General features: G+C 45.6%; 1 protein-coding gene across 1 annotated transcript in view; it reads left to right on the forward strand.

Annotated features, from left to right (window-relative positions):
* PPP1R8 (protein phosphatase 1 regulatory subunit 8) overlaps positions 1 to 25,099 on the forward strand; it is a 30,628-nt gene extending 5,529 nt beyond the window's left edge. Inside the window, exons 2-7 of the mRNA XM_084652323.1 lie at positions 6,460 to 6,520; positions 17,318 to 17,471; positions 18,217 to 18,437; positions 18,909 to 19,053; positions 20,010 to 20,074; positions 22,558 to 25,099. Coding sequence (XP_084508449.1) covers positions 6,460 to 6,520; positions 17,318 to 17,471; positions 18,217 to 18,437; positions 18,909 to 19,053; positions 20,010 to 20,074; positions 22,558 to 22,911 — 1,000 coding nt within the window. The 3' untranslated portion in view covers positions 22,912 to 25,099. The remainder of the gene's footprint in view (positions 1 to 6,459; positions 6,521 to 17,317; positions 17,472 to 18,216; positions 18,438 to 18,908; positions 19,054 to 20,009; positions 20,075 to 22,557) is intronic.
* Positions 25,100 to 26,317: the final 1,218 nt, after the last annotated feature.

Below are 26,317 nucleotides of genomic sequence, written 5' to 3' on the forward strand. Positions count from 1 at the left end.
CCTCTTGTTCATATTCCGACCTATTCATGATGACAAGAGCACCTCCTTTGTCAGCCTTTTTGTTTATGATGTCAGAGTTGTTTCTGAGGCTGTGGATGGCATTGTGTTCTGCACGGCTGAGGTTGTGGGGCAAGTGATGGTGCTTTTCCACAATTTCAGCCCGTGAACGTCGGCGGAAGCACTCTATGTAGAAGTCCAGTTTGCTGTCTCGACCTTCAGGAGGAGTCCACCTAGAATCCTTCTTTTTGTAGTGTTGGTAGGGAGGTCTCTGTGGATTAGTATGTTGTTCAGAGGTGTGTTGGAAATATTCCTTGAGTCGGAGACGTTGAAAATAGGATTCTAGGTCACCACAGAACTGTATCATGTACCTGGATTTGTGCTGGAAATGGCCCACCTTGATTATCATACACATTGATAGCTTCAGATAAGCTATTACCAGCAGGAGAGTGGGGTGGGGGGAGAGAAAACCTTTTGTAGTGGTAAACACCCATTTTTTCATGGTTTGTGTGTATAAAAAGATCTTCTGTACTTTCCACAGTATGCATCCGATGAAGTGAGCTGTAGCTCACGAAAGCTTATGCTCAAATAAATTGGTTAGTCTCTAAGGTGCCACAAGTACTCCTTTTCTTTTTTTAAATATCTAATCTAGACAAGACCTTATTGTTGCAAGGAGTTCTTCGAAGGTGAACTGCAGGTTACTGATGTACTGTTGTTAACCTCAAATAATAGCACTGAGAAGTGTGAACTGTCCCATTTATCTTAATGTTGTGTTAACACTCAACCTAAAGATGAGTCTGAATATTGTGAAAGGGATACTGTCAACTTGAATTTTTTAACTGATTTTTAAAAAAATTAAGCTATATAATAAAGCATGCTATAATTAGCATCCCTTCAATTTTTGAGAATTTCTGTGTTCTGTTTATAAACATCTCTTGATTGGGCCTGAAAGCACCAACCTTAAACATGTAAGGGCTCAGACCTTTTTCCCTCACCTTTCTCTGTGCGCACACTCCTGTCTACTGCTGTTTCAGTTTCAGCTTTGCTGCTTCTATTGCTGATCAACACCTTGTTGCTGAACCTGAGAGAGAATCCACATGAGCTCTCCATGTTTTCTGAGTAATGCAGCAAACGGTGAAACAGACAAATCAGTAATCTTTGTTAGTGATACTGGGGATTGCTTCTAACGATTCTAGATACAAAATTTTCAGATAGAAGTCTGATTTTAAAATTGATGGTGTCCTTGTAACCATTCCATTGCTGATCTCTTTCCAGCCAGTGTATTTAGCCAACAATCCCAAACCGCCTCCCTAGATGCTGAAAACTTGCACTGTGCCTTGCCCTGTTGCCAGGCCTGGCACCTTTCCCCCAGCTGCTACAGTGCAGTAATGTATTTTCAGTACAGAAACCTGAAGCGTATTGAAAATGCAGTGGTAGCATAAAATAAATGCAACCAATCAAGTTAACAAGGAATATTGTACTGACTGAATTATAGGAAAATAATACAATACAAACTTCAATTTCATTTTTGATGCTGTTGTAAAATCTTCACTCTGTTGGCCTGGAATATCACAGAATATCATAGAAGCCTCATGATTTAAATTAATTTTACTGTGGAGCACACTGGGCTTTGGCAATAGGAGTTTTCTTCATGGAGAATGCCAAAATGCTTTACAGGTTGAACCAACCAAGCCAGGCTACACACAGGTATCTCTTCACCCACCAGGAGTGTAAAATGAGGCAACTACTTAACAGAGCAAATGAGTCATAATGGGAGACAAACCCTATCCAATTGAAATTGGTACCTCGTCCTTCTTCAGGAATCCTCTTCTAGAACAGTTCTAAAGGACGACATCATTTTCCGTCTTCAACTGGGAGCTGTACATTAGTAAATCTAGTCTGGCATGCATAACGCAGGCCATGAAATTTCATCCAGTGTTTCCTACAGAAAGAATTTTATTCCTATGACTTTTATTCCTATGACTTTCGTTCTCAAAAACGAAGGAAATCTGTCCCTTTCCAGATCTCAGCGTTCTGAACAAATGCATCTGAAAATTCGATTTCATCTGGTGACCCTGAGCCGCCAGTATTCCTCCAGACTCTGTAGGATTGATTCAGGGTTCTCAGCAAGACTCTTACTTCCAGATGCCCATTCAGCCTCCCCTCAGGAAGAATCTAAGAGTGTGTAAGCTACAGTCATTACTAGAATAGCATCATTCTCTGCAGTCTTGCTGCAGCTCCGAGAGAGTTTCCAAAAGCCCCTGCTGCAGCGTTTGTTCATCTGAGGGCAGGGCGACACTTGCAGGTGTAGAGCGCTGTGAGGTAAACCCGCCGTCGGAGAGCGCAGTAGGGCAAGCGCTGCAGTCTGTCCACACTGACCGCTGCAAGCGCACCGGCATGGCCACATTTGCAGCACTTGCAGCGGCATTGGGAGTGGTGCATTATGGGCAGCTATCCCAGCATGCCAGTGGCTGCAACATGCTTTTTCAAATGGGGGAGTGGAGTGTGTTGTGTGTATGTGGGGGGAGAGAGCATCCGATGAAGTGAGCTGTAGCTCATGAAAGCTTATGCTCAAATAAATTGGTTAGTCTCTAAGGTGCCACAAGTCCTCCTTTTCTTTTTGCGAATACAGACTAACACGGCTGTTACTCTGAAACATTTCAGCATGCTGTCTTGTAAGTTCAGAGAGTAGCAGACCCCCTTGCCTCCCCCCCCCCCACACACACACACAGAGGCTGTCAGAAACGGAACTTTGAAAGGGCATTTCCTCATTCCTACAGCTGATTCCAAACAACAATAAGGGGAATTATGGGATGTTTCCGGAGGCTGATCAGAGCACAGTAAAGCAACACCTCGTTCACACTGGTGCTACAGCTCTCCCACCTTAGTTAATTGGTCTCATTACAGTTGGTATGGCAACACCTTTTTTATTGTTCTCTATGTATATGTATATATCTACCTACTATATTTTCCACTGCATGCATCCGATGAAGTGGGTTTTAGCCCACGAAAGCTTATGCCCAAATAAATTTGTTAGTCTCTAAGGTGCCAAAACTACTTCTGTTTTTTTGCTAGTTTGAAGAGAAATTCATTTGACCCTCAAGTCACTTCGTCCCTATGTTCAGAACAGTAATAATCCTGGTGGAGAACACCACACTGATGTAGTATATCAGTCATCAAGGGAAGCTTTCCCATGCCTCTTTTGCAAAGAGAGAGTTCTGCTTTGAGAATGGTGTATTTGTATCAGGAAGGCTTGCTGGCCATCTTCCTGGAAAACACACTGTTCTAGCAAACAGTCTTAGTAGTTTTCAGAGTAGCAGCCGTGTTAGTCTGTATTCGCAAAAAGAAAAGGAGGACTTGTGGCACCTTAGAGACTAACCAATTTATTTGAGCATAAGCTTTCGTGAGCCACAGCTCACTTCATAAATGGTCTCTGAAAGATCTTGATCATTCAAAGAGGTGGCATGCTCCAGCTAGACTTCTTCGCTAAAGGCAAAAATGAGAAATGGCCTGACAGGCTTGGCCTACGCTACAGAGTTACATCGATGTAAGCTGCTTTATGTCAATCTAACTCTAAGTGTCTACACTACAACGTTGCTCCTGCTGATGTAAGTCACCCGCTACACCGACTCAATGACCCCACCTGCATGAGAGGTGTAGTGCTTAGGTCGATGTAGTGTGTAGACCCGGCGTTGCTTACATCAGACTGTTCTGGCTGTGAGCCCCAGGTGGTTGACGGCGAGAGCCCCACCACCCTGGGGCTTGGGCTGGCAGTTTCCCACACTCACAGTTAAATCAGTGCAAGCACTCCTGATGGTGACACACCCCGCCAACAGAAGGAGCTTTGTGCGGACATGCAAACCGGTTTAATCACTGCAGTGGGTGTACATTAACTAACTTAAGTCGACTTAATTTTGTAACGTAGACTTGCCCACAGATGCACCTTAGTAGATTGCAGCCAGGAATTTCCTTGTTTTTTCTTTTTTGTACCTCTAATCTCAAGTGTCGTCAGGAAGGTGTAACAGCAAAGAGCACATGGTCTTGGTAGTTTTAACTAGGGCACATGCGTTGCGGGTACTCAGATTCTGAGCTTAACTGAAGTCTCTGGTTCTATTCCACCTCTTCCAGATCTTGTGTCTTACCAGAAACAGGCTGAATTCCCTATCGAGATTGACAGAACCTGAATGTGCAGTGTTAATTGGACCAGCTTCTGTTTGTGAGACAGACAAGCTTTTGAGCCACACTGAGCTCTTCTTTAAGACTGGGAAAGGTACAGCTAAATGCAAGGTGGAACAGATTGTGCTACTTATACTAAACATATTGCAAGGGACCATTCAAGATAGAGTGGCCCATTAACACCTCTGCAATCTTTAAAACAAAAAGGGGGTGGTGGGTTAGATTGTTGAAAGAAACCATAAATCCAGTGTCTCTGTTCAGACCATGATTTTTAGTGTCTACCAGTTATTAATTTAGTTTAATTTCATAACCCACTAACCCCCTCTTTCCACCTGTTCCACCTAGCATTTAGCTGTGACACTGGGGCTTTCCCAGACCTCAAGAAGAGCTTTTGGAGCCGCTTGTCTCTCTCACCAGCAGAAGTTGGTCCAATAAAAGATATTACATCACCCACCTTGTCTCCTTAGGAACCTGAACTTGGCAGCCTCGATTGAGATTCTGAGTTCTGATCTAGTCTTTTCCAGTGAGTGTCAGATTCTACTAGAATTGTAAGGTTTCCACATGTTCTTGTTAACGATAAATGCCTTTATTCTGGTGGTGCCAGAAGGCCCCAGCCAGGACTAGGGTCTCATTGTGCTGGGCGTTATACAAATATCGGTAGGAAAAGGTTCCTATACGGAAGGGCTTAGAATCTAAGGCTAAGTCTACACTGCACACCTTACAACGGCATGGCTGTGCCGTTGTAAGGTAAGCCGTGTAGCCGCTCTTTGTTGCCGGGAGAGAGCTCTCCTGGTGACCAAATGAAACCACCCCCACAAGGGGCAGTAACTTCGTCGACGGGAGAGCAGTTCCTGCCAACAAAGTGCTGTCCACGCCAGTGCTTTTTGTCATTAAAACTTCCGTGTTTTTTTTTTTTTTTCACATCCCTGAGCGATGTCACTTTTAATGAAGAAAGTGGAGTGTGGACAAAGCCTCAGGTACAAAGGGCAGAGGAACGTGCAATGAATTGGCACCATTCTGTTAGCTGTGTGTTTTCGTGTGTAAGTGGGGGGTTGTGTTTTTTTTGTTTGTTTTTTTCCCCCTTACGGGTAGAAAGAGGATGGGGAATGGCAGGAAGCGTAACATTAGTAAGAGCAAAGAGTAGGAGAAGGAAGGAATAGAAAAAGACAATCAAAGCTTCTCATTTGCCTAGCTATGAGCAGCAGCCATTGTTTTGTAGGCATAACAGCAGAAGTGAGTCTTTAGGAGGCTATGGTAGTGGCTGATCAGACTGTATACAAAGAGAGGTCTTTGATACAAAGATTTTCTGCTAAATTTTGGAGGAAAGGAAATGAGGGATAAGGGCTGTGATTTCTTGTGTACTTCTTTCAAATGTTTTGGATCTGGAAAGGCACATACACAGCCCCCAACACACTGTTTTCCAGAGGGTTCTGAAGCACATCCCCAAAACATTGACCTCTGCAGGTAATCCATGAGGAGAACTCCTCCAATTACAAATTTCTTTCCCAAGTCTGCAGGCAATGCTCCAGCATCACTGCTCTTGTACAGAGCTTCCCAACAGTAGCAGAGACTCTGGTCTCTTACACTCCAGCTATTCAGAAATTGGTGGGCAGCATGTAGCTGAGAATCATGGAGGTATGTAGAACGTCTGAACAGCACCAGAGGCAAGCAATGGAGATATTCCTAGTGGAGGAGGAGTAGAGTACCCGAGATGTGCCCTCACTGTTTCCCCAACAATCAGGAGGTTTTAAAATGCAGGGATGGGGAAACCACTGTCTTGCTTCTAGCAGCTGAAGGGATAGGCAGGGGGCTTCAGATTTCAGATATCTACTACCTAGAAGTTAATACAAAAGATGGAAGTCTCCAAGCAGGGTGCAGGGACAGCCTTTGTTAGGAACCGCAGCCCCTCTCCAGTTCCAGAAGCTGGGAGCTGGCTGCGTTTCTCACCTGGCATTATCCAAGGAAGACGTTAATGGCAACACTACCCCGCTCGTCCTTGTATCTATCTGGTTGGTTGGTTTCCTTTGATGGCTAGCAGGTTTCTGGTGAGTGTTTCAAGCCCATCGAACCTTAGTGTGCTGTGGCAACTGAATAACTCGGTAAGTAGGGAGACCTATTTTTATCTGTAAGCAAAACAAATCTAGGACCTCACATACAGGACACTTGTGGGACTATTATTTTTCACAGTAAACCTGCTTCAGTTTGGATTTGTTTGGGATTTATAGAACGATGGTACAATGTTAACAATACTGCACATCAATATTTATTTCTCTCCTTATTTTCCAGGGCAGGAAAACCTCCCCCTGGCTTGCATCTGGATGTAGTCAAAGGAGACAAACTAATTGAGGTATGAAAATAGATGTAGTAAGTGTTTTAGATGCATGCAGAAGGAGATTGGATTTAACCCATCTGTTGATGGGGAATTGAATTCCATTGCTTCGTTTCCCAGTCTTCCCCCTCCATTTGTACCTCGAAGTGACCCTTCCCTCTCTTTGTGCGCCCCAAAGTGACCCTTTCTTCCCCGACACGCACTTTTCTTTTTTTATTAACAGTGATCCAGCCCCCAGCCTTTAACCACAACCCTTAATGTTTGTGACTGATTTTGATGAAATGCGAAGTCCCCTTTGTATACATGCACTGGATCCCAGTCAGGAAGCTGTGCTGTGCATCTGTCAGCAACATGGTGGCATGGTGATTGGGTTTAGGAACATAGGACTGGAAGGGACCTTCCAGGTCAGCAAGTCTAGTCTCTTGCTCTCAGAGGTAGCCATTTATATAGTCCATGTAAATAAACGTTGCCCGCTCCATCTTAAAACTGGTTAGGTGTTTTGCCCCCACTACTCCTATTGAAAGGCTGTTCCAGAACCTGACTCCTTTGATGATTAGAAACCGTCTTCTAATTTCCAGCCTAAATTTATTCATGGCCAGTTTATCCCCATTTGTGCCAGAATTGTCCTTTAGCTTTGAGAGCTCTTCTCCATCCCTTGTGTTTACCCCTTCCCTCCAATGTATTTAGAGGCAACCTTATTCCCTCTAAGCCTTCATTTTGCTAGACTTAAAGGAACTTGGCTTGTTTGTCTCCCCTCATAAGAGAGGTTCTCCCTTCCTCTCATCCTAACAGCACTTCTCTGCATCTGGTGAGTCTGAATTCATCTTTCTAGAATGTGGGTAAATCCCAAACAAAACACTATGTTCATCTACAATTTAAAAAAATAAATGCAAATATTTCCAAAACTGTTACTTTGTGCAAAGCCTTATTTTACTAAACTTAAATGTTGTCTGCTTATCCCCTAAAAGTACATATGCTATTGAAGGTTTTAGTATAGCTGGTCTCGGATTCTGACCAGCAGTCCTTGTCAGAAGTGCTCCAGGAGCCTGGTTTTGTAAGCAGAAGCTCATTTAACTAATGCCTGGGGAGCCCAAATGTTTAATGCAAAGTAAGTAGTATTAGACTGATTCTGAGCTGCTTATTGCAGGGGTTTGTTACTATAGTTTACGTTGTAATATTTTTACAATAAAAGTAATGCTTCTCTCTTGTCTAGAGTTCAGCAGTGGGAACAAAACCATTCAGGGAGCCAAAGGTTACAAAGTAGGGGGAGCCAAAATAATGCTGCTAAGCAAGAAATTGGAGCATTAAGAATCTGAGGTCTGGTGAAGAGAACCAGAGGAACTGGGGGTCATTGTTCACTGGTTTACAGTATACGATGTTGCAGGATCTTTGGCCAGCAAGGGAAAATTGCCCCTGACTCACAGGAGATTGTATTTGATCTGCTGGTCCATATTTTTGTTATCAAAAATACCCTCTCTTCCCTTTTAACAATGCATGTTCTGGAACTTATTTAATTGTATTCTTCCCAAGCCACAGTCCAGTTATGGGTTCACAATTTTTTTCTACTGTACAACATAACCAACCCAATTTGGGGGTGGCGTGGTGAAAGAACCTAGTAAGTCTTCAGACTTATTTTAAGCTCTTTGTTGATGTATCTCTCATCACCTAGTATTGTCTGCAGTATATTGTTTGTCTGTATAGAATGTAAGATCCTTGGGACAGGGATTATGTCTTGTATGTGTTGTATAGTGCAGAGCGCGACCATAGTCAAATAGCAGATTTTTAACACCTTAAGTGATTCCTTCATTGGGATTCTTCTGAAGTGCTACTCGGATGCCTTGGCATCCCTGCTCCGATTCTTTCTGGTCTTGTAATCGCTTATCCTGCCCTTCTGCCATAAGCCATATATTACAGCCAGCAACTTCAAGGTGAAAAATCTTCATCTTTCAATCGTTCTGCAGGGCCTATATTCCAACACTCACGGGTATGTAAAACATCTGGCTGTACCATGAGTAAAGGCTGGATGTGTTGTGACATCAAGAACCTGAAAATGCAATTGACTTCACTGATTTTCATTGGTCAACTTCATAGGGCTGTAAAAAGAGCAAAGATAGTGACAGGCAAAGTGGATTTCAAAAATGTTCACTTTTTCTAATCTAGTATTGTTGGTAAAGGTGAAGAAATGTTTGTTCCCAACACATGACCTTAAGTTAACTGTCCTTTTTAAGGTTCAGTTGTTTAGACTAGTTGGAAAGCTCTGCATGTTTTTCTGTAGTTAGTGGCTAGGTTATAGAACACTTCAATCTTTACAGATTTACTGAGCACTTGATACTAACCGAGCTATCTGGATCCCAGCTCTCCTGTAGAGATCTGAGATACAGCTTGTGATTGCTGGGTCTGAGAAGTGCAATATTAAAACAAGCCATGAAGTATTAAGCTCAGCGGGTAGAGGATCACGCTGGGTTATAGCTCAGAGGCACAGATGAGTTTTAAGCTTGTCCACACTTAAAATACCACAGTGGCACCACTGTAGTGCTTCAGTGAAGATTCTGCCTACGCCAGCAGGAGGGCGTGACCGTCTATGCTGTTATGGTCACCACTCTTACAAGATTATGATCTGCTTTGTACAAAATTTGCCTTGAGGTATCATTTGAAAACTCTTAATCCGCTGAACATTATTATCCCATTGAAATATGAGTAGAAAACTCTGAAGTTGATATTCTACTGTATGGTTGTTAGAGAAATGTTTTAAGTCTGGGTAATACTTACAAACCATTTTTCAGAGATAAAGACAAACTGGCACCCCCAGACAGCACCCTTGACTTTACTGATACTTATCACTTGCTTAAGCAACCATTCTCCTGCAGGGGGAAGGTGTGAATATGAAACTTACATTGCATCTCAGGAACATTTCAGCCCTCACATAGTCCCTTGTAGATGTGTCACTACACCCCAATGGGGGGAGGGGGATCCTCACAGAGGGGAGGCAGGTATGAGAGAGAGAGAAACCTCCAACTCACCTCTCCTCCTATCTCTCTGCTCATCACGTCAACGGACACCTGACTCTGAACTGACAGAGTGGTCCCTGGCTGAAAGAGAATCCAGACTGTGAACTATGACAACTTGTGGTGAAAGAGTCTCTTGCTTTAGACGCCATTCGATAGTTAAAGGTTAGGAAGTAGCTTCTGTGTTTATTTTCTTTTGTAACCAGTACTGACCTTTTTATGCATTATCACTTAAAATCTTTCTATAGTTTGTTTGTTTCATTTTAACCAGTGTGTGTGTGTTAAAGTGTGTGGAGAAACTCCATTTGGGATAACAAGTTTGGTGCATTATCATTTTCCTTTGCTGAAATGACGAACTTTCTATGAGCTTGCATTGTTCAGCAGTGTACTGGACAGTACAAGACACATTTCTCGGGGAACAAGATTGAGACTAAGAAGTGGCGGGTGTTGCCCTATATGTAATTTGAGTGACTGGTCAGAGTGCTTGTGTATTTAGCTGGGAGTGAATTTACATACTGAAGGCTTCACAAGGAGACCAGGCGTAGCTGCTCTGGCAGTGAAGCAGTGTAAAAGGCACTCCAGGCTAGAGAGTTCAGGGGACACTGCTGTTCAACAGTCCAGATTGTACCCTGGGGAATGTCACAGTGGTGCAGCGAGGAGCAGGGTATATGCACAGCTTGTCGTTCTGAGTGAAGTTTGCACTTTAAGCACTGGTGTAGCAATTTTAAGTGAAATTCAAGTGTGGTGGCTGAAAACAATCGAAGGGTTACAGCTTTGTTTTCTGTTTGCTTATTTCGGGAAAGGGAAATAGGAACAGAAACGCATAAAAAATGAGCAAAGGTACAGCAGCTACAAAGATGGATATGACCAAATTGAAGTTGAAGGAGAGCAAATGAACGCAAGCATTGGTTAAAAGAAGCAGAGATTAAACTGAAAATGAAGGCATTAGAGCTGAGAGAGAAGCAGCAGTAGCTGCTGCTGCTTTAGGAGAAGCCCATAAAGGAGCCCTGAGGCAACTGGAAGCTGAGGCTCACAGGCGAGCCATGGAGCTGAAAGCCAAAGAGGCTGAGGAGGAGGAGAAGGAAAAGGAGCAGAGTTACAACCTGGAGATGAGAGCAGAGCACTATAAAAGGCACCCTAGGCTATAGAGTTAAGGGGACACCACTGTTCAACAGTCCAGAGTATACGCTGGGGTCTGTCACAAGGGGTTTTCCTGTCGGTGTAGGTAATCCACTTCCCCAAGAGGCAGTAGCTAGGTTGACTGGTGAATTGTCCCCTTGACCTAGTGCAGTCTACACCAGGGGGTAGGGGACTTAAGTTAGTTTAACTGCATTGCTCAGGGGGGTGGATTTTCTTACCCATGAGCAACGTAGTTATACTGACCTAACTTCCTAGTGTAGACCAAGCCTTCATCGTGGTCAGATAAAGGCTGTAAAATTAGTGTTCGTTGTTATTGATTTGCCACTGCCTTGTGAAGTCATTACACCTATGCAAAGTGAGTGTCAAACACTGCCAAGTCTGAATGGCAACGTTTTACACTTAGTACTGGTGTACATGAGAAATTGCATCGACACTTCTCCACCCCCTTGGGACTAGAAGTAAGAATAAGAACTGACCTAGGAATTTTTCCACAGTACTTGAAGCCACAGGATACGGTGCTAATAGGGCTTTAAATACCCATGTCTGGTTCTGCTCTCCCAGTAAGAGGGAGTTCGTTGAGAATGTGAGAATAAAAGGGAAACTTAGTACAAGGAAGCACCAGCTCCTTGACTCTCCATAATAAGAAATGGGATCACAGAATGCAGCTCCACAAAGGTATTGAATTCAGGAAAACCACCTGGGGAACTGAATCTAGTGAGTAAGACACTTTTGGAAGAAGCAATAAATCCATTGGGGTGGAAAAATTTGGGGAATCCTAAAACCTGCCATGATTAAAGTGCAGCTGACCTCAGAATTAAAAGAACAAGAAGCAGACAATATGGCTTTGCAAAGAAATGCTCAAATAAAATGAGGTCTTGAGAAAAACCTCTATGAAACACTGATGTAACCAAACAAACCAGAATCCATTAAGACTTGCAGGAAAAAGAGAAGGGCAGCAAAAAGATACTATCCAGAGAGGCTAATATGAATGGGAAGAGCTCTTCTTAGAAGTGTATGTGGTGGAGGAAAAAAGCACCAAATAATGCTTCAGAGGTGGCTAAGAGAGCCATTTTCTTCTAAAACTGTCTTGTCCAAACTTTTATGTTTTGGTTAACTTGGAAATAAGGGAAGACCTTGTAAAAATTGCTGTTTACAAAGAGCAGGTAAGGGAATATATGAACAATGTGAACATATACCAATCAACAGGTCCAGATGGCACAATTGGTGGGTGAATAGAATGCAGAAGTTGTGATATGTTCTGGGTTTTGGCAAAGCATTTGATGATGTCTCGTGAAATTATGCTCAGAAATTTGTTCAAATTGACTCTGATATGAACACTATTGTGTAGATTGAAAACTGGCTGCAGGCCTGATGGTAAGGGATGATGATAAATGGTAACATGTAGAGTTGACAGAGGACATATCATAGAATATTAGGGTTGGAAGAGACCTCAGAAGGTCATCTAGTCCAATCCCTTGCTCAAAGCAGGACCAGCACCAACTAAATCATCCCAACCGAGGCTTTGTCAAGCTGGACCTTAAAAACCTCTAAAGATGGAGATTCCACTACCTCCTTAGGCATCCCATTCCAGTGCTTCACCACCCTCCTAGTGAAATAGTGTTTCCTAATATCCAACCTAGACCTCCCCCTCTGCAACTTGAGACCATTGCTTCTTGTTCTGTCATCTGCCACCACTGAGAACAGCCGAGCTCCATCCTCTTTGGAACCCACTTTCAGGTAGTTGAAGGTTGCTATTGTGCCTTGTCTTTGGGTAATGATCTAGAAAAGAGAATAAACACATGAAATTTGCTAAACATTCATTAGTGAATACTAAATTGTGAGAAGCCGCAAATGCCATGCGAGCAGAGAAATACGTAATACAAATGGGATAGAGCGCTTAAAAACAAAAGCAGAAAACAAAACGAGGTTCAGTTTGGAAAAGGTGAGTTAATCCATAAGGGGGAAATTTAATCTGAAACAGAATAAAAACCGGAATATCAGTAATGCTGAAAGAGACTAAAGGTGATAATGGACAGCTAATTAGGCAGGTTTGCAAAGAAAATGAGCCCAGTGCAATTTTGTATCTGATGAGGCACAGGAATAGATGTCAAGATGCCTGTTCCTGGCTTTGTCCCTCACCATGTGTCTTGGTGCTTAGTCACAGACGTTGTCTGCCTTCCCCAGGCCCTCCAACTATAGGCCTGAGAAGATTGCCTATGGAATATTGAGATCTGTTCTAGGCATCCACATTACACGAAAGATTAACAAACAAAAGAGCAGGAAGAGCAACTTAAATGATGAGGAGCTGGAGGAATTAAGTTGAGTGATTTGAAGAGCTGCATTCATTTACAAGAAACTTTGAGGATTCTGCTGCTGCACAGGGCCTTTAGGTCTCTGTGCTCTTCAGCCACATGGGACTTCAGAACCCCAGCCGTAAGCACTTGGAAACGAGGAACTGCTCAGTGACGGTCTCCCAAGTTGAGCTGCTGCTTCACACACAATACAACCTTAATGCAGCCCCTCTTTGGGACATTACTCCTTGTAACATTCTTTGGGAGGTGGGGAATATTTGGCTAAATTGCAGAACAACAATCAAAATGTATTAAGATCTTTAATGTATTGTTAGCATCTCTAATTGTGGTTGTGCAGGTGGCAGTAAGGAGAAAAGGCAAGTCAGTGTGAGCACCACCAATCAGCAGCACATCTCCCCACATCAGTGCTGCTCAGGGTAGGTTAAGTCAAAGCGACTTTAAATCAACAAGCCAGAAACCTTGACTTGAATCGTGTTTTACCTTTATACTTTTTAATTTTTGCTAATGAAGGGATGATTCTCATTGGTTGGTAACCACTAAAATGTGTTGATTTGCTACTAAATATAGCCTTTACATTAAATTTGGTGGTTCTTTTTGCTGACCAGGAGAATAAATTATATCTGTGCATGCTCATTTAAGAAATTATGTAACTTAATTTAAATTTATTCAGATTCTTAATTTTCACATTTTATATTAGAAAATGGTGAATGATACTTTTTTAACAGATTAATTATTAACTTGCAATTTGCATTAAGCTGTATTTGGATGAAAATTCAATTAAAATACACACAAACAGCATTTTAAAGTATTTTTATTAGTTCAATAAAACTACCTTAAATGTGCTGGTTACATAAATTTTTTTCTTATCAGAACATTTATCAAAACATGCTTTGCAAATAAAACTGATTTATTAAACAAAGGAAGTATTATCTGTAGTTATTGAATGGAACTAATTGTTTCTGGTCACCATAGAATCCTAGAAGTGGAAGGGACTGCGAGACGTCATCTAGTCCTGTCCCCTGCACTCAAGGCAGGACTAAATATTATTTAGACCATCCCTGACAGGTTTTTCTCCAAGCTGTCCTTAAAAATTCCCAATGATGGAGTTCCACAAAGTCCGTAGGCAATTTATTCCAGTGCTTAACCACCCTGACAGTTAGGACGTTTTTCCTAATGTCCAACCTAAACCGCCCTTGCTGCAATTTAAGCCCATTGCTTCTTGTCCTATCTTCAGAGGTTAAGAACTATTTTTCTCCCTCCTTGTAACAAACTTTTATGTACTTGAAAACTGTTGTGTCCCATCTCAGTCTTCTCTTCTCCGGACTAAAACCAATTTTTTCTATCTTCCCTTATAGGTCATGTTTTCTAGACCTTTAATCATTTTTGTTGCTCTTCTCTGGACTTTCTCCAATTTGTCCACATCTTTCCTGAAATATGGCACTCGGAACTGGACACAATACTCCAGTTGAGGCCTAATCAGTGCAGAGCAGAGCAGAAGAATTACTTCTCTTGTCTTGCTTACAATACTCCATGTCCTTCATTACTTTAGAATTAGTAGATCTCATCCTCTTAAACCTAGTTTTTAGTCATAGATTGGAAGGGGAAACCAAGCTTTCCTGCTTTTTCAACTCCCAATTGGTTTCTTAACTTTGAATGAACTTATCATTGAACTGAACTAGTTGAATAAACTCAACTGAAGAAAATATCTTTGAACCTACAGAAGAGACTACTGCCATCAAAAACTTGTTCAACACTTCAGCAAATTCTGGTTCCAGGTGCTTGGACAGTGACTTCCACCAATTTAGTTTGACCAGGTTATTTTAGACTTTGCAACAAAAGTACTGCTTAATTTTATTTAATTTAACTTAAAAACATTTTTTTAAAATAATTATGAATTCGTATTAACTGTGATGTTGCCATGCAGCCCACTGCCCATTACATCAGACTGTATGAATAGGAACCCTAGCTTGGTGCTATGGGCACACGGAAAATGTCAGCTTTTGTTGGCCAGGGTGCTGTGATGTTCCTATATGCGTCCACACAGAGGCGGAGTTGTGTGGTGTGCAGCAGCACCTTAAGTGAGCATTTCCTGATCTTCCAGTGTTTGAGTTGGAGGTTTCTAAGTTCCATGACTTAAAAGGGCATGGGGACTTTTTGAGTCACTGTAGTTTAAATCTTAATCCATCCAGACCCTTAATCATCTAAATTACTTCCCCCATAAGGCACAGCACACACCTAACCTATGCATGCGTCAACCCTGAATATCAGCTGATGTTGCTGCAGTTCTAATTAAGTTCTAATTTGTTATGCCATGAGGAAGGTTAATGTGGTGGCGGCTAGTGTTTCCTTACTATCTGCAGGCCGAAGGAAGTTCCTTTCGGGGATATGTCACTTGTCAATGGAAATACACTCTGTTGCAGGCGCAGGCAAACGTTTAGGCCTGAGGGCTACATCAGGTTTTGGAAATTGTATAGAGGACTGGTTAGGGGAGGCTGTGCCAGGCTGCCCCTGCCCCCTATCCACCCCCCACCCTCCTGGGACCCCTGCCCCCTCCCCTCCCCCTGTTCCCTGATGGAGGAGGGGAGGGGGCAGGACCCCGGAATCTCTGCCCCTGACTGCCCCCAACCACCACCCCAAACTCCCCCGCCCCCTTACCGTGCAGCACAGAGCACCGGTGGCTGGCAGCGCTACAGCCGCACCACCCAGAGCGTTGTGCCGGTGTCGTGTAGTAAATTGCGCTCCGTAACTGCTACCGTAGCACATTCCTACGCAGAGCAGTTTAATACACTACACCAGCAGCATGGCACGCTGAGGCTGTGAGGGAGGGGGAGCAGCGGGGCAGGGGCTGTGGGCGAGCCTCCCAGGCCAGGAGCTCAGGGGCTGGGCAGGAGGGTCCCGCGGCCTGTAGTTTGCCCACCTCTGCTCTATTGGCATTAGACCATAGTGTCTCATAACTTGGTACCTTGCTTTTTTAGGGTTTACATAGAGGGGATGCCATGCATGCCCAACCTTAATCCAGTTTAAACAAAATACTTTGTTTATACAATAAGTATGGAGAACCGGAGTAAGAAGGAAAAGCTAAGATGTCTAACAGAAGAAATGGGCTGATAGGTGGATTTGGTTGTGGATGAAAACACACTGGAGAAACCAACTAGGCCAAACAAAGCTCTGGAGAACACAATGTAGGTACAATCATGCATAGGAACAGAGGACCTGCCATTCTGCACTGGTCCCTAGGTCCGTCTCTGACAGTGCCCAGTACCATGTACGTCACAGGAAGGTGTGAGAAACCCTACAGGAGGCACATGTGGCATAATCTCTTCCCCCGGCCTCATCCTAGTACCTAGTAGTTAGATTGGTTTAAGCCCTGAGCTATAAAAAGTGTTTTATCCCTTCCAAAACTGTGTTTTGCACTGGCCTCGGAGGTGGACTGGATAGGACCCAGTTGGTCTCTTCCATCTCCAGTTGCTCTGTTTCTATAAGGCAGAGCTTCCTTTGAATTTCCTTTGAGTGGGTCAAGACAACATTGAAATGTTATCCAACAGGTTTTAATATGCTGAGACCGTGTGTCGCTTCCTATGTCGTGCATAGTCTTTCCTTTCTCTACTAGTTTGCTAAAGATTTGTGTGATTGTGTTGGGTTTTGATCTGTTTGCTTCATGTTCTAGAGCAGAGGTGGGCAAACTTTTTGGCCTGAGGGCCACATTGGCATTGCAAAACTGTATGGAGAGCTGGGTAGGGAAGGCTGTGCCTCCCCAAACAGCCTGGCCCCCGCCACCTCTCACTTCCTGCCCCCCTCAGAACTCCTGACCCATCCAACTCCCCCTGCTCCTTGTCCCCTGACTGCCCCCTCCCGGGACTCCGTCCCCTATCCAACCCCCCCCCCCCCGTCCCCTGAATGCCCTGACCCCTATCCAACTCCTCCCCCCCACCCCCGCTCTCTGTTCCCTGACTGCTCCCACTCCCTGACAGCCCCCATGGGACTCCCACGCCTATCCAACCATCCCCTGACTGCTCCTGGGACCCCCTGCCCCTTATCCAACCCTCCCCGCCCCCTTACCATGCTGCTCAGAGCAGCAAGAGCTCGCCACCTGGCTGGAGCCAGCCACACCGTCCACGCTGCCTGGCAGGAGCATCGGGCCAGAGCGCTGGCAGCGTGGCACACTGCAGGGGAGGGGGACAGCAGAGGAGGGGCTGGGGGTGAGCCTCCCTGGCCGGGAGCTCAGGGGCTGGGCAGGACGGTCCCGCAGGCTGTAGTTTGCCCACTTCTGTTGTAGAGTCCATGTTTTTTAGGAAGATCTGGGAGTTTGTATAAATCTGATAAGGTAACGCTGCTATTTATTTCATATTCTACCTCAGAAACTGATCATTGATGAGAAGAAATATTATCTTTTTGGGAGAAACCCTGATCTGTGTGATTTTACCATTGATCACCAGTCCTGCTCTCGGGTCCATGCTGCCTTGGTGTATCACAAACATCTTAAGAGGGTTTTTCTCATAGACCTTAACAGCAGTAAGTAACTTGGCATTTAACCAGGGAGCGGGTGTAGGCTGATTTGATAGTTTGACTGGTTGGATTTTGAAGATGTTTGATGCATGAGGATTGAGTTTGTGTTAGCTTCTTATTGACTGAGACCTTGTAACACTTCCAGTGCACTACATCCCAATGCTCAAACCCTCTTGAACATCCCCAGAGCTATATTCCTTTCCAGTCACATTTTGCCATGTGGGGAAACGATGGCCATCTGGGATATGAATTAACGCTCATTCTGAAGTTGACACAAGCTGGGGCTAGAGGGATTCCTTGTGTCACTCAGTGCCCCTCCCTCATTCAGCGATTGGTGACGGCATTTCCAGGCTCTGGAGCGGATCAGATTGGTGGCATGGCAGTGAGGTTCCAGAGGGACTTCAAAACTATAATCTTTTTTTTAACTACTTCTGGTTAGAAAGCTACATCTCCACTGTGTAGGGCACTTTCTCTGGATCTGGAACTCAAGGGAGCTCCAGCCTGTTCCATGCAGATGGATACAAGCAGGGGGTGACTAGAAATATTAGAGGAAGCCTGAAACCAAAGTGTGCTTGTCATTTCTGTTAGTTATATGGGGAGTGCTGACCCCTGCATGGGATGTTAGGGTGATAGCATTACTGCAGTGACATGTATCTATCCAGCTATCCACGCGTGGGTTTTGACCTTTTGGCAGTGTTCCAGTTCCCTAGTGACCGTCTGGTTTTTTTTTTCATTCTGATATTCTCCTCAGCACATGGCACGTTCTTGGGTCATATTCGTTTGGAACCTCACAAACCCCAACAGATTCCCATTGACTCCACGGTTTCATTTGGTGCCTCTACGCGGGCATACACTCTGCGAGAGAAGCCGCAGACGCTGCCGTCCACAGTTAAAGGAGATGAGAAAATGGGTGGTGATGATGAGGAGCTCAAGGGCTTGCTGGGCCTGCCAGAGGAGGAGACCGAGCTTGATGTGAGCACCATGAAGCATTGTGCCTCTTACTGGATAGCACTCCCCACCGTCGGCTTGGGGTGCTCATTTCCCTGGTGCTGTAGATGGTTTTAGGGGTGTCTGCTGCTGGCAGGCACTCACAGGCCATCTCATGCCATTAGGATAGGATGCTTTCATGCTTCTTTCCAGCACCTCTTGTATAACAGCCCATGTTCTACCACCCCAGCCAAACCCACACCAGGTCGCTGGCAGTTCCCCGGCCCTGCTGCTCATTCACAAGCCATGCCTGCTGTAGCCCCATCACCTGCTAGTGGAGGGCAGGCCAGGAGGGACACAGACCAGTGCAGCTGGCACTTCTGCCCCATTCTTTCCTTGAGGTTTAAGGCTGGGGCTAAGCCATGTGCTGTGCTCTGCTGTTAACTCTCAGCCCTCAGATGGCAGCTTTGTGCGTTATAGCTGCACTGACCATTTCCTCCCTGATTGTGTCCTTAGAACCTGACAGAGTTTAACACAGCCCACAACAAGAGAATCTCCACGCTCACCATAGAGGAAGGGAACTTGGATATTCAGAGACCAAAGAGAAAACGGAAGAACTCCAGAGTGACGTTCAGCGACGATGACGAGATCATTAATCCAGGTGATCATGTGTATCTTGCCCCTCCATCTCCTCGCCCCCACACCCCTCTGAGAGCCTGCGTGCTAATATCCTATATTTGGAGATCCCGCCCATGGCCAGCCGGCCAGTCAGTTGAAAAACACAGAAATCTGAGTTGGAGACTCCAAGGGGACTGGCCCTTCAGAGAAGCGCTCACATTTCTCCACATCGGTGTTGTGCCCTCCGAGGCACCTTCCAGCTAAACAGTACTGTTGCTGTCTTCCGGGAGGCACATGAGGTCCCTCAACCCCTACAGCTCCTGTGCCGCTTGCTGCGCACCCAGGCAAAGCCCCTGAGGCGGTAGCGGCCAGACCTCCAAGGGCTCCAAACTCACAGTTGCACCAGTTTTTCAACAGCTCAACACCATACGTGCTGAGCTCTCCTACTTCGGTGTCTAAGTGGGAGCTGAGTGTTTCTGAAAATCTAGCCCTAGATGCTTTGAGCACTGCATGGGTGGCTGGGGGGGGGGGGGGGGGCGGGATTAACGGTAAGCCTAATGCTTAAACCATTTAACCTTTTACATCCCACTTCACTCATCAGCTAACATGAGTTGTTCAGGTTCCTTATTTCCAATTTGAATTTGTTTGTCTGGAAGTTTGACAAAGTCCGTCTGGAAGGAAGGTGGGTAAGGTAAATTAACCATTGGAACAACTGTAACCTACAGAATATCAACACCCCCATCCCCAAGCGTCAACAGTTCTTCCAGCTCTTCCCAGCCTAAATAGATTGGGAGCCCACTGCCACTAGATGGCCCCAGCAGTTTGAAGGATCTTAATTTCTCTCCCGTGTGCACACAGCTTCTGAACTGCAGCTTTCTGAAGGGAAGGTGGATACGACACTTCCATACAGAGATGCGCTTGCATGCCGTGGGCACACTGCAGTGTACACCCTCTCTTGTAGCCATTGTACTAAAAGCATAATTCTTCTCACGCTTACAGAGGACGTGGACCCTTCGGTTGGGCGTTTCAGAAACATGGTACAGACAGCAGTGGTCCCAGTTAAGGTACAAACTAACTTCCAAATCTAACCAAAACTCTTCATCTGTAATTTGTAATCTATAGCGTGAATTATTGTCTTAAATACTATGCATTAGGGTGCGGGAATTGTCAGTGTTTTCTTTTTGTGTTCAGATGGATTAAAGGGAAACTGGCAGGTCTGTTCAGGTTCATAATTTAGGCAGCATTTTCAAAATTGAAGATCAATAGAAATGTCCCCAAATGCTTTTCTAAAAATCAATTGGCTGTTTTTTGGTGTTAAGAAGTTATGGGGTGAGAGACAAAGTACTGTATGGATTAGAGCAGTGGTGGGCAACCTGTGGCCCATCAGGGTAACTAGCTGGCAAGCTGCAAGACAGTGTTTACACTGACCATTCGCAGGCACGGCCGCCCATAGCTCCCAGTGGCCACAGTTCTCCATTCCCAACCAATGGGAGCTGCGGGAAGTGGCACAGACCACAGGGACGTGTTGGCCGCTGCTTCCCATAGCTCCCATTGGTTGGAAACAGGAAGCTGCACGCGGCTGTGCCTGCGGATGGTCAATGTAAACACTGTCTCGCGGCCCGCCAGCGGATTAGAAGCTGGCTAAGGGGCAGAAAATACCAAGTAGGAATCAATGGTCTGTTTTCTACACGAGAAAAGGTTAACGTGGGTATCAGAGAAGGTCCCATATTAGGACTGGTGAGGTTTGGTACGTTCACTTTTTCTGTGGGAAGGCAGGGAACAAAGAAGTGGGCAAGTCTGCAGATGGCATCATTGTGTAGGATACTCAGGACTAAAGAAAACTGAGGAATTTCAGAATAGCCTAACAATGTGATTGCAGATGAAATCTCCTATTGACAAGTACAAAGTAATGCGCATGGGAATACTTTGAGTTACTCTAAGATCACTTACGTTCTAAATTAATTATAACTGTTCTGGAAAAAGATCTGGGTGATCGAAAGCAAGACATAAAATCTGCCAGTCATAATCCAGAGATGGCCCTGTTTGTCGTTTTGAAACCACACCCACTCAGCCATGCCTTTTGGACGCAGGCAGGTTGGGCAAGCAAGCTCAGGAGGCAAAGATGGGAAGTTTAGTCTATTCCATAAACTAAACCCTACCTGATGCTTTCAACACCCAGGACTGGTCAATGCTACAGAGTTAGGTTGATGTAAGGCAGTTTATGTCAACCTAACTATGTCAGCGTGGACACTACAGCCTTGCTCCCGGTGATGTAGGTGCCTTACTACACCAACATATTAACTCCACCTCCACAAGAGGCATCAGTGTAGTGAGGGCAATAGTGTCCACGTAGACCGGGGTGGGCAAACTTTTTGGCCCAAGGGCCACGTCGGGGTTATGAAACGGTATAGAGGGCCAGGTAAGGAAGGCTGTGCCTCCCCAAACAGCCTGGCCTTTGCCCCCATCCACCCCTTCCTGCCCCGACTGACCCGCTCAGAACCCCCGACCTATCCAACCCCCGACCTATCCAACCCCCCTGCTCCTTGTCCCCTGCTTGCCCCCTCCTGGGACCCCCATCCCTAACTGCTCCCCCTATCCAACGCCCTGGCCCCCACCGCTCCCTGTCTCCTGACTGCCCCCTCCCTGAGCCTCCGCCTCCTGACTACCCCATGGGACCTCCTGCCCTTTATCCAATCTTCCCCCCGCCCCCTTACCAGGCCGCTCAGAGCGGCAGGACAGGCTTATTGGAAAGCCTGGGAGGTGGGCGGACACAAGCCATGCTGCCTGTGCGGTGGCGGGGGAAGAGTGGGGGAGGGGCCGGGGTCTAGCCTCCCTGGCCGGGAGCTCAGGGGCCAGGCAGGAGGGTCCCATGAGCCAGAAGTGGCCCTTGGACCAGAGTTTGCCCACCTCTGATGTAGACACAGCATTACTTACATCCGCTGTTGGCTGTCATTCTTGTCGATTTCTTGCTGATGCTGGAGCTGTGAAATTGACAGAGAGGCTGGAAGGTTCCCTGCTGCGAACCCCACACCAGGGCAGGTGAAGCCCTCTGCTCTGAGGCCAGGCTGCCCTCTAGGCTCCCAGGGGGGAGCTTCACCAAGAACTGAGCCTGTGCTCTCAGCCCCCCCCGCTGCCCCTGTTTAGTCAGTGCCAGCACTCCTGGGGAGGACGTGCTCCAGCGACAGGAGGAGGGTAGTGGTGGACATGGAAAACCACAGTAATTAGTGCAGTGACTGTCTCCACTTAACTTAAGTCGACCTAAGTTTGTCATGTAGACATGCCCTCAGTCTGTCCTGCACTCTGCATCAGAGAGCGCATTGGGAGTGACTTCAGTGGCAGCCCCAAAGGAAAGCCAGCTGGGGTGATGGGAAAGAGGATCACCTGTCTGTGTAACTCCTTCATATAGGACCGTGGTATGCATGGTGACTGTTTGTGGTGTGTGAGAAGGTGAAAGAATTAGATGGGATCCAGTTAAAGTGGCTTCTTGTTCTGGCCCTCCATGCTGTGAACCGTTCACTAAACAGTTCCGTCTTCCCTCCAATTGCAGAAGAAACGGATGGAAAACCCAGGCTCGCTGAGCATGGACGAGTCTGTAACCCGGCGCATGCAGAACTTCCCCTACGGCGGAGGATTGTATGGTGGCCTGCCTCCCACTCACAGTGAGGCAGGTTCCCAATCGCATGGTGTTCATGGGACAGCACTCATTGGAGGCCTGCCAATGCCCTACCCCAATCTTGCCCCAGAGGTGGACTTGACTCCCATTGTGCCATCGACAGTTAGCATGAACCCTGCTCCCAACCCAGCCGTCTTTAATCCTGAAGCTGTGAATGAACCGAAGAAGAAGAAATATGCAAAGGAGGCCTGGCCAGGCAAGAAGCCCACCCCTTCTCTACTGATCTGAGATGGGCTTTGTTTGGGGGTGGGAGCGATGAACTTGAGAAACTGTTCCCGTGCAGTATCGTCTTTTAAAGTTTGTGTCCTAACCACATGTAATATCAAGATTGGAAGAGTGAAATGTCCCTCAAAGATCTGTCTTCAAAACATTTTTATATGTCTGTAAAAAACACATCTCCCACCTCCTTTTGAATCCAAAGGCCAGCATCCTTTTCCCTTAGCCATTACTCTCCATAAGTTAAAGGGACACTGTCAAGTAATTCAACCCCCAAATTTATGGCCTGATCCTGCAAACACATCAACTAGGTGTAGTGCTTACTACTATGAGTAACCTTGCTCCAGCTAGACTGCTCAGGGCAGTATGCCCTACCTTAAGAGTAAGTGTGCCGGAGCAGGCCTAAATTCAGTACTAAATCAGGCTTTTGTGTGTAACTTTAAAACATTACAAAATGTAATATACATGGAATGGCTTTTATTGTTTTACTGTTACAAAATCACATAAAGGCTTTTAGTTTGGCTGTAAACATTCCCTTGTACTTGCAACCTAAAACACTGCAGCATCTGGGTAGCTCTTGAGAAGCTGGAGGTGAAATGGACAAGAAATAAAAGTGAAACTGACTAGTCGATTTCTACTCATCACCCTCTGTTAAACACAAAAGGCAAACAGCAAAGAAATGGTTAGTGTGAACTCTTCTTTTCTTAAAAAACCCTCTGCTCTGATATTTGAGGTGTTACAAAGGACACAGATAAGGATACTTGGGTTTTTTTAAAATATGGTTTTTAATCTTTCAGCTGAAATGAAATATCTTTTATTGAAGAAAAAACAAACACACACACAGCGCCTTAAGATTTGTGATCATACAAGGTGTCAGGTCTGTGATTAGGAGCAGCTAGCCAGCCAGCAGCCATGGGTTGGTCACATGCAAACTACATGGGTTTTAATGATTAAAGAATAAAACTGTGTGCAGTCTTCTGTATGTTGTCCTTTTCCCCTGCTAACAGCTGAGGGCAGGGGTTAAAGACAAGCAGCAGATTCCTGAAATGATGGTAGTTTCTCAGTGGAATGTAAAATCCTGCCTCATCTAAACAGAAGCACTTTTCCAAGCTTGGGTACACAGCATTCTGGTTTGACCTCTGTTTTCTTTCAGTTGAACAAAATGAGAAATTTGACGAGGATTTGCAGGCGTATTCCCAATCTGTAGTTTCTAAAACAGAAATTTTAAGTTCATTCAATATTTTGCTTCAGAGAAAGCAGCGATACTTTGCCCTAGGCTTATTCAGGAGCCTTTAAATTGTGTGATAAAACAATTCATCTAATTAGTCACCGTATTATTTTTGGGAATTCCTCCAGAATACGTGCACTGACATTTGACGTAACATCCCTGGCAGGTCATTAGTAGTGCATTGTGAGGAATTACCTGGCAAACTAGTGTGGCCATTAGACATATGGTGCCCTTTAATGTATCCGATCTGGCCATACACCCTTGAACTGCTCTGGACAGATGTTCCAAAATCAGTGTAATTTTTGCTTCTGTAGAATGACACATTCTATCATGTTTGTGGCATAAAAATGAGATAGTAACTACCCTAACCAGGATTGGTTGAAGTCCCTTATGGCCTGGCTGGTTCCCTCCCCCTCTCCACCATATCTGGCTCTAACTACTAGATGCTGGAGCTTTTTCTGGTGTCATTTCTCCATGGTATGATGGTGTGTTACATTGTTTTAGGTTGTCATGCTAAATGGCTTGTGTTCCTTCTTAGTTCCTATTCCAAATCCTCCAAAGTCCACTTACAGACTTCCTCCCTAGATTTTTAGTTCTACTTCTTCCTAGGCTGTAGGATTTTTCTCTTTCCTGCCAGTCTGTGTTATGAAGGCAACTCTTTAGGATGTGACCAGTTGGGGCAAGTAAAAGTTGAACAGACTTTATTTTACAAGTGACTCTTTGCAAGATCTCCCTGGGGAAAGGGAACTTTCCTGCTTGTTGTCTTGAAGCTCTTCTCCTCGTTGGGTTTGTACAAGCTCTCGTTATTTCAGAGCTCTGTGGCTATTACAGGCCAGGAAGGAGGGGATGGCATGAAACCCATGGGCTTTGTACAGAAGTTTGTACATTTGTGTAATAGGCCTTTTCACACTTTCTGTTTAGCTTTTTACCTGTAACCTTTACTACATTGTAAATTAAATGCAAATTTTGCCATTTTGGAGTTTAGTGTGTTCGTTCCCAACCTAGAGCCCTGCTGCAGTTGGGCATTTGCATTGAAGGTCTTTGTCACTGCAAAATGCCCTTGTCGTTGGAGGCCCTAAGCTTAGCAGGGCTGGCTAATGCTCCACCCTGAGAGAAGAGTAAGTCTGATTGCTGTTCCCATCCTGCCTCCTATGCCTTGGGCTCATGGCCTGTACCCAGTTGCACAGAATGGTGTCAATCATGGAGTGTTCTCAAACAGTAATTGCCCTTCTCCATTTTCTGACCCTCTGTCCAAATGAATCTTTGTTTTCCTGAAAGGGGCTCAGCTCCCAAAAGCCTGGGCAATGCTGCCTTTGAGAGGCAGTCTTTGGGCCAGCCTGTGAGTGTTCATTGCCATAGGAGCAATAGTTTATGGACTACGTATCCAAAGCAGGGGACAGCACTCACAACTGAGGCCAGACTGCTCTGCTCCCATTGTGCGACTGGGCCTCTGAATGTCAACGTGCGCCCAGTGCACTGAGCCCTTTGGCGACTGCTGCTCTAAGTGGCTCTGCCAAGTATTAATCTGATACGTGCTTTTTAGACCCTGTCTTTCCAGGAACTGCTCCAAAGAATCTTCCTCCTTGGGCAGGAATGTGGAAGCTCTGTCTAGTGGCAGCAATGCAGGCAGGAATAGCTCTACACCTAAAGCAACAGATGTGCTCAGTACCACCAAGGTGCAGGCCACGATTGCAAGGGCTGAGCACCCAGAAACCTGTCCTGAAATCCTTTGGAAATGTGGCCCTTTGCTATTGCATCTCTGGCTAGAAATCCAAAGGCTGAGCAACTCGCACTCCTGCAGCGGCAGGGCAGGGAAGGAGAAAGCACTCCAGGGCTGAGGCACTGGGGTGGCTGGAGGAAGCCTGTGTGAGGCTTTGCAGGTCAGCCAGATCAAAGGGGGACACAGTGGGGAAGTGAGGATTCAGGCTGGAGTGGGGAAGTTGGAGATGGTTGTATGAGGGGTGCCTGCCAAAGGAAGGGGAGCTTGGGGTGTCAGGCAGGCGCTGTAAGAGACAAGCTCATATTTCAAAAGCATTCAGAGGGAGCCAGGGACTTCCTTGCCAGGAGGGTTCCCAAGGCAGCCTGCACAGACCCACGTGTTCAGCAGGGGGCAGTGTTGAGCCAAGGCCTTTGGCTGCGTGCTCTCTGCTCACTGAGCTGGCAGGTTGCGGTGTCGGGAGCGAAGCAGCT

The sequence above is a fragment of the Lepidochelys olivacea genome (genome assembly GCF_965140295.1).
Source record: "Lepidochelys olivacea isolate rLepOli2 genome assembly, chromosome: 19".
Classification (NCBI taxonomy): Eukaryota; Metazoa; Chordata; order Testudines; family Cheloniidae; genus Lepidochelys; species Lepidochelys olivacea.